Source organism: Egretta garzetta, unplaced genomic scaffold, assembly GCF_000687185.1.
Source record: "Egretta garzetta isolate BGI_Z169 unplaced genomic scaffold, ASM68718v1 scaffold175, whole genome shotgun sequence".
Taxonomy (NCBI): Eukaryota; Metazoa; Chordata; class Aves; order Pelecaniformes; family Ardeidae; genus Egretta; species Egretta garzetta.
The window spans coordinates 2,317,251-2,326,183 of record NW_009259860.1 but is presented as its reverse complement, the minus strand read 5'-3'; the positions used below and the strand labels follow the sequence as shown (position 1 = coordinate 2,326,183).

The following is an 8,933-nucleotide window of genomic DNA, read 5'->3' as shown; positions in this document are numbered from 1 at the left end:
AGGGAAAATATGACTAGTCTAGGGCTGCAGAGCAATCTGTTCTGGGCACCTTAATTGGAAGTTATGTGCCAAAACCAATATACTTTTGAGGAATTCTGTATCTTCTCTGTGCTTCATCTATCTCTCACTGAAATTGTAGTTACTGTATTGATACCCCATTGTATTTTGGAACATACAGGGTGGTTATGTTGCCTCAGGTGACAACCTTGGTGAAAAAGCAAATAGTAAGTGAATAGGTAGAATATTTAACTTGGTCTTTCTTTGTTCTGATTCCAGCTGAAGTTTTCTTGATTGTAAAAAGTGCAGCTATAACATAATGCTACATCAATTTCTTTAACTAAATAGAAGAGAATAATATTCTAGATGTGTAAAAATTTTTTTATGTATTTCTTGGTATGAGTTCTCACAGTTCCAAAGTACAAGTAGTTCAGATACATCAGGTTGGTGTATGGAGTCCTAATATACTGAATTAATAGAACAGTCTTTGTGTCATGTTTACCATCTCTTTGGACTTAAATTTCTTCAAAATGTACTTTTAGGCAGCTACAGTGAGAATAAAGAAACTGGAAGAAAACATTGAAGCAGAGAGAGCGGCACATTTGGAATCCAAATTCAATTCAGAGATCATCCAGGTAAACTTTTTGTTAAATATTTTGTAGAAGTTTACAGTAAAACAGTTGATGAAGTTGTAAAGATACAATCTTCCAAAAATTTTAAGACCACTTACTTGCTTTAGTGAAAACACTGAATAGCTTTTTTTGCAAAAAGTGTCAACATTGGAGTAGGTGCTATATGAAAGGAGAGAATAGAAAATATCTGTTTTTCAGGGGGAATTAAAGTTATTAGAATAAACAATAAAATGTCACATTTGTAAGTTTTAGAATTCCCAGTAGCACTTAAACAGTGAGGGGAAAGGAAATATTTCACAACAGTTAAACTCTATACTACTGTTTAAATATCCTGCCCTGTATATTTTGAATGGGCATTTAGACTATTTGGAGATACAGTGCATACATCCAACTCCTCCAGGAGTGAGAGCTTAATGCATCCTGAAACTGCAGTTCCAGATATAATTATTCAGAGTACATTTCAGCTTCAAACAAAGTCATGATATCTGCAGATACCAGTCAAGATTGATTATATGAAAAAAGTGTATATATACTTGAATATTAAATTTTTGTATTATTAAACTGTCTGACCCAGTAAAGCAATTACAGTTTATTTTAAAAAGCAAGCAAGAAAAACCTAAATGATAATTGCGTAGTAATTTCATACTAACAAGCGCTTTACACTCGATTTTTGAAAAACTAAGCAAAATAAAAAAAGGAATTTTGGTATCTATTTTTTTTTTTCCTGAGTAACAAAAATAAGTACTACCATTCTTCAGTCAGTTATTTTCTTATTCTCATGATCTTCTCTATATACAGGCACTTAAATTTTTTAAAGTGACGATTAAACTAGTAGAAAGGAAAGATTTAGTTTTCTTAATTTCCTCTCTCTACTTTTACAACATACAAAGGAACTGGCAGGGTAACATTCCTTAAAGTTAGAGACTTAACCTTTTATGCATGAATGACTGCTAAGTTTTTCTTCCTTGTTCATATACATGAACAAGCTTCAAGTGTGCTTTATGCTGAGTGGAAGTGAAGCCTTTACTGTTAATCCCACACTTTCATGAGTCTACTTAAAAAACAGAATTTCCCTGGAAAACTTTAGTTATAACTGAAAAAGGAAAAATCCAGACACCACTAAAGGAGAATGAAAGGTGCTTTTCAGCTTATCTTATTTGTCTCCATTTTGAGCTGTATGTATTCATACATTTTTAGATGTGTTCAATGCTTTCTGTGTATATATTTCCATATAGAATTAATAGAACACGGTTACCTGTAAAGCAGAACAGAACATGGAACAGCATTAAAGATCATGATAGCTTTTCCTAACTTGTTTTAATTGCTTTCTTATCACTTGGTAGTTAAGAATTCGAGACCTTGAAGGAGCTTTGCAGGTGGAAAAAGCCAGCCAAGCAGAAGCTCTTTCGGATTTAGAAATGATCAAGAAAGAGTTCAAAGAGGTAGAAAATGCATATGAAAGAGAAAAACACAACGCCCAAGAAAACTTGGAAAAACTCAATGTGTAAGTTACCTTTTAAATTAATTGTAAACTGGTAGTAGGCAGCTTGAGTACCACGTATAGTTTACATTCCCTATAGTTTTCAGTCACTAGAAAACAATACAATCTGATGCAATTTGCCAAACCAAGCCAAGGTTCAGAACCTGGCATTCCATTAGTAACAGGTCTGTATCAGTAGCCATACATAGTATGTATGGTTAGTAGGTAGAGAAAATAACTGTTCTGTTACAGATTGTTTGCCAAAGCAAAAATGTTGAAAATAGTAGTTATGATAAGGTCCTATCTCCAGTAGTGTTTGGGAAGAGTGTAGGAAAATGTATGTGGCAGGTTCATAACAAATTTTGTTTCCCTTTATAAACTTACATTATTATGAAAACATTACTTTTCACTTTGGAGAGATAGATGAATCTTTAAGACTTCTGTCTAGAAGTTGTGTATAATTTATAGTGGATAATCTTTGTTTTCAGCTTTTGAATAATTGTGGAAAGTTTTAAGTTGGTAAAGAAAACTAGAAAAAGGGGTGGAGTATTTGAGAGCCAACAGAATTACTTGGGATTCCTTTCCTGCTCAGCACAATCTGCTGTGTCTGTGATAACAGGCAGTTTTTGGAAGGACAGCTTTGTTATATTTCTCAGGCAGATACAGGATGCACAGTATTGAGTCTTCTTCCCTGGCTGAATCAAGTATATATTGGGGTTGAGAAAATGTCAGGAAGAATAATGGTGTTGGAAGACAGAGAACTGAGGAGTAGGTGAAATAAAGGATGGTAGTAAGTGACGTTTTGAGAAAGGGGAGGTTTGCGAAGACTTAGTGAGTGGCACACAGTGGGGGTATGGGCACTCAAGCTAGTAGAATGGGTTGGAAAAAGACACAGGTGGCATCTCTTTCAATCTAGGTTATTATGGGTCTGCGCATATTTATGTTGCCTTATTCACACAAACAATAGTGGAGAACAAAGGAAACTGGTTTTCCTTAAAGTGAGAAGTTTGTGGGCCTGAGAGAGTCTTTCTGTATGTATGGTTACAGAGATGTTTTTAGTAACATAGTTAAAACCTGTGTTATATCATAAACACCTTCACTAAAATAAGGCCAGAAGAAATCTGAATGTAAGATTGTGCTTTTAGGTAAACCTGAGTCATATTAAAAATTAAAGCTTTTTTCCCTCAAAGGACAGGAAATAATTCTTATGTTGAAAATGTGTGAAATATATTATGATAGTAATCTAACATGATGCTTCAGAAAGACTGCAGTCTTCATAGCTGGGAAACTGATTAAGAATATTTCAAGATTCTCTATGGTCCTAAAATAACATCAGTTAATTAAACTGTAATCTCATCTTGCCTGCTTGGTTTTGCTTTGAGCATGAGTTCTATGGCAGCAACATATATGGCACTAAACTAATACCAAGTTCTTTGCCTTTCCTTGAACTGGAGAAAGACAGTACCATTGATTTGACATTTTATTTGTTTTTTGATTTTAAAAAAGCTCCTTTGTGTTCAAAACAGCCTTATTCAGAAGAATGGCTGTTGGATTAGTAGTCTTACATAACAAGCTAGTTTGCACTATATGAGTTTTTCTTGTACGTAACTTCTTATTCTTACAGAGAACATGGTTTATGGTTTTTTGTTGATTTTTTTTTTTTTCCCCCCCCCCCCCCTATTCCTGGTAAGTTTCTGTATTCGAGTGGTCCAGAAAATATGGGAGATTCATGTTGCAGATAAAATCTTTCTCTTCCCTTCAGACTTAGAAGTTTTCTTCAACTAGTGTTCTTCCAGTCCTTGTTCTTGGACCGGTTTTTCAGTCCTTCAGAGGTCTAATATTCCACAGTCCATCTTTGTATTTGAGGTTAGACCAGCCAAATTCAGTATCCTCAAGTGGAACACAGTGCTTTTTTAGGTTTTTTTGGCTAATGCCTGTTAAGCTGGAGTAGTTTTCAGTCTGGAAAAATTTCTCCTGTCTTGTCAACGTGGCTACCATAGCATGGCTTTCTGTAATCAGTGAGGGAGCTGTTCACCTTCCAAGAATCTCCAGATACCATTTGCTCCCTCTTGGAAGTTTTGGGAATTTTTCTCCTGTTGTTTCTGTCCAAGGTCAAAAACTAGCCCTTGAATTGTACAAGCAGCTCATGTCTGTCCTCATATCTGTTATTATGTGTCTTGCATTCTTAGAGAAAACAAGTGTGTCTGACCTGTAGCTTTCGCTTCTGAAGTTCAAGGTAATGAGATTAATGGACCACGGACACTGTCAAGTTTAAGGGTGCAGTCAGTCCATCTGGGGATTTAATAGACTTGTAGAAATTACATCTATGACTTTTGAAAGTACTTAACTTTTGAACTGCAGAACTGCACTGTTTTTTCTCTTTAGCTCTTTAGAAAATGATTGTCAGTCTGAACACATGGGTCATTTTCAGCTCTGTAGTCACAAATAAAGAGTTAAAATTACAGAAGATTGCCTGTTCCGATTTTATTATTTGATGTGAAATAAATATGGACTCAAGAATTCTGCATAAATGAATTCTAAGAACAAATTTAAACGTTACACATGCACCAAAAATGTAAACTACACCTTATGCAAACATACTAGGTCCTGAAAGGAGTGTTAATGCTTTACACAGGGAGGTACATATTGGTAAAACAATTTGATTCTCAGGGTTTCTAGTATGTTTGGCATTTTAATGCTTTTATTTGTCTATATTCAGTTATTCTTTTTAACTTTCATCACAACTGCCCTCTCAGGTACTCCTCTCTATTTTAGCAAATTCTAATTTTCATGTTGCCACAAGATGTTTTATGTCAGATATCTGTGCTCAGTAAGAACTTTCAGTACAAAATCCTCTCATGAAAATTCCTTTTGGCCCCACAGGAAGTTTGTAAGATCTGAGTTCCTCACCTACATTTTTTAGTACAACTTTGGTTGCTTGATTGCATCATGCTAGACCAATCTCCCAAAGTGATATACATGTGCACTTAAGTTTCCTTAACAAACAAGAGTTTGTCAAAGCATTTAATTCAGTGAATTATGTTAGTTTCTTAGATGAGCAAAGACCTTTTATCTCAAGAAGTAGTCTTAAGCGGAGTGCTGCCTGCACATGGAATAATGCTGTCCAGTTATTACCATGTGGAGCTCCACTATTCCTTTAGGTGTTGAATGTGAGCACTCTTTAAACAACTGTATTTCTCTAAACACTTCAAATTTGTAAATTACACTCCACTAAGTTAGTGACAGAGATGTGAGTTTTTAAGATTCTGATAATCAAGGGGTGATAATAGAGATAAAATGTAAGCTAATTAGAAGAATTTTTGATGGTAGTTTAAACATCTGTTTAGGAATTTTCCAAGCCATTAGAACTTTACAAGTTTTACCACAAGATCTGCTTTTTAAATTTTAAATTAGTATTATTAGTTAAAAATTGTGAAAATCCCGAAGTAGTAATTTTCCAACTAAGTCTTTGAGAGACTCTTAAAGATACTTTTCTGTATTAGATTATTCAGACCAGCAAAAGAAATCATTGGTTGGAAAGTTAACACATGAGTTTAGGCTGGTTGCAGCAGATAGAAGGTCCTGGAAAATCTTGCTGTTTGGTGCTATTAAAAAAAAAAAAAAATTACATTGCTGCATTCAGTAATGTTTTGTTCCTTGTGAGAATCTTTAGACATACAAAGCTGTTTCTTTGAGAAGTGATAGTTTTTTGTGTTTAGGGTAGTTCTGGTCCACAAAAATTACATTTCGGAAAAATGGGAAGAACTTTTAAACAAAAACCTTATCTTAAAAAAAAAAAAAGTTGTTTTTTAGGGACTATATTTCTTTGTCTGGAATTGCTGTAGGAAATATCTATTTGTTGTGGCTAAGACTAGGAAATATAGTTCTTACAGTTATGGTACCAGTTGCATCAGGGACTTCCATAATTAGTACTTATAGAGAAGTAAGTACTTGCGTTACTAAAATGCAACAAAAACCTTAAACAGCCTTCCCCTTTTCCTCTAAACTAGATAATTTTGTTCAACACTTCTTTCCCAGGAAAGCAGATTTGCCCTACTTGTGGGGTTTTTTTGATACAGAAAAGAATTTGTGCCTACTTAAAGAATCTCTTCTGTGTGTTAATTTGGTATCAGAATAAACTTTGTCTAATATCCAAACAGTACTTTTCACTACTTGCAATCATCTGTTGATTCAGGCAATTACTCCTAGCAGCTTCTTTTTTGAAAACAAATTATCTTCTATGATTTCAGAGAATGCAAACCTTTCCATGAAAGTTAACACAGTAAAACATTTGGTGGTTTTGTTAATAGAGCTTGAAGAAACAGAAACAGCCTATCTTTACAATTTTGTTAGTCCAGACACCTAAATTTCCAGAGCTTCATTAAGATAGGTCAAGCTTTATCTCAGATGGACATCAATATACTCAGTTCCCTTGAGGTAATTACATGGGGTGGGCATGTGCTGCCTCGTCTGTTTCCTGTGCCTTTTTTTATTCTTTGAAGCATACAAGTATCAGTAACATTGGTGAATATCAGTGATTGCTTTCACCGGATCTCTTCAGAGAGAATACAAGAGCCTTTGATCTACTTACCTTTGAAGGCTGTGGTCCTTGGACTCCAGACAATGTCAGGAGCTTGGCTTTTTCTTTTAAGCCATGATTTGGCATCCTAACGTATTTTCCCTTTTTCTGGAGGAGTCCCACGAGTTTGTCTTTAAGCCTCAGTCTTTGGAAAGTCCTGGAGACTATCATTTGTTGTGCTAGAACGCTTGTATGTCTTTTTAGCTGGACTTGATGTAGGATAAATGATACCAAAGTTGGAAGCTATACAAAGCCATGAGAATTAATTTTCTCAGAAAAAGATGGTTGTAATAACTGAAACCAAGCAAACAGGCTTTTCTGGGTTGCATAATTTATTAATTAGCTCTGAACCCAGTAGCACTATGTAAATTGGAAACAACATGGGGCTTAGGTCTCTGTGTGAATTTACTTTTCTTGAAGAGTGAGAGCATGACAGAGAATAAATTGGAACTGCTTTTGCTCTGTTTCTGAAAGCTGTGGGAGTAGAAGCTGCTTTGGGGGACTGAAATGGGCAAGTTCTTTCTCTAAGAAGTAATCATCTCTACAGCTAAAAGCAAAAAAAAGTCAGCCAGGCTGAAGCAGAAGCACATAGGTATTTGGAGGACTGATAAAGTAATCCTTCAGGAAAAAGATAATGTTGATCTGTAAGAAATAAGTCAAAGTCAGGAAGTGACAATATTAGTTCAAAAGTTTCAAAGTTGGAAGAACTTACAGCCCTTTGCATTACTTTCAATTCTAATGAGACAGAAGTGATAGGAGAGACAAAGAAATGAGACACACATGGATGTTCCCACTGCTAAGAGTTACATTGAAAAATAGTTTTGAAAGAGATTGCAGGAGATCTATAGTCCAACCTTCTCTTCAAACCTGGATCAGCTATGAGTTTAGGTTGCTCAAGGCTTTATCCAGTTAGGTCTTGAAAACCTCCAAGAATGGAGGTGGCACAGTCTCTCTGGGAACCTATTCCACTGTTTGACTGTCATTAAGGTGGAAAAAGTTTCTCTGTGTCTGAACCATTTTGGATTTGATTTGTGACTTATCTCTTGTCCTCTAGCCCTACATTGCTGTGAAGTGACTGGCTGCATCTTTTTGACAACATCTTTTTAGATACTGGGGGGCCTGTTACAAACCCTGAAGTTATCTCTTCTCCAGCCTGAACATAAAAAGTTCCCTCAGTTCTTTTATGTACTTCAGCCCCCAACAGTGTTGGTGACCCTACCCTGAGCTCACTCCCAACCTTTTTTCCTGTGTTATGGGGGGAGGTGTGTGCTTAAAACCGGTGGTTATCCTACATGTGTTGTAATGAATGACAAATAAAAGGTGATAATTACTTGCCTTGATCTTCTGGGTATACTACTACTAATACAGCCCAGGATGCCATTAGCTGTCTCTCTGCTTGTATGCCATGTTGCTGATTCGTGACTAACTTGCTGTCTACCAAGATTAATAGGTCCTTTTTGAGCATAGCTGCTCCCTAGCCAGTTACCAGCCATATCACTTCAGGTGGCTCTTGCTTCCTGAATTCAGATCTTTGCACATGTCATTGTTGAGTCTCAGAAGTTTCAAGCTGTCCTGTTCTTCCTCCCAGTCTATGTTCTAGGGAATGGTGGACCTTCTCTTTAGTCTGTCATTTGTGTTGTGTTGTGACTGACTCAACACCCAATTCACTGTTATCTGCAGACTTGGTGAGATTGCACTCTTGGCCTATTCCAGGTGACGGATCATGGAATCACAGAATAGCAAGGGTTGGAAGGGACCTCAGGAGATCATCTAGTCCAACCCTCCTGCTAAAGCAGGTTCACCTAGAGCAGGTTCCACAGGACATCATCCAGGCGGGCTTTGAATATCTCCAGAGAAGGAGACTCCACAACCCCCCTGGGCAGCCTGTTCCAGTCCTCTGTCACCCTCAAAGTGAAGAAGTTCTTCTGCATGTTCAACTGAAACCTCTTATGTTTCAGTTTGTGCCCATTGCCCCTTGCCCTGTCGCTGGGCACCACTGAGAAGAGTCTGGCTCTGTCCTTGTGACATCCACCCTTAAGATATTTGTATGTGTTGATGAGATCCCCTCTCAGTCTTCTCTTCTTCAGGCTAAACAAGCCCAGCTCTCTCAGCCTTTCCTCACAGGAGAGATGCTCTGGTCCCCTAATCATCTTGTTGCCCTCCTCTGGACTCTCTCCAGGAGTTCCTGATCTTTCTTGAACTGGGGAACCCAGAACTGGACACAGTACTCCAGGTGGGGTCTCAC

General features: G+C 36.8%; 1 protein-coding gene across 14 annotated transcripts in view; it reads left to right on the top strand.

The window, feature by feature from the left end:
* CCDC171 (coiled-coil domain containing 171) overlaps positions 1 to 8,933 on the top strand; it is a 165,807-nt gene that overhangs the window by 30,341 nt on the left and 126,533 nt on the right. For all 14 annotated transcript variants that reach the window (XM_035895589.1, XM_035895600.1, XM_035895592.1 and 11 more), the window contains 2 exons: positions 540 to 632; positions 1,973 to 2,133. In XM_035895589.1, the coding sequence (XP_035751482.1) occupies positions 540 to 632; positions 1,973 to 2,133 (254 nt within the window). The remainder of the gene's footprint in view (positions 1 to 539; positions 633 to 1,972; positions 2,134 to 8,933) is intronic.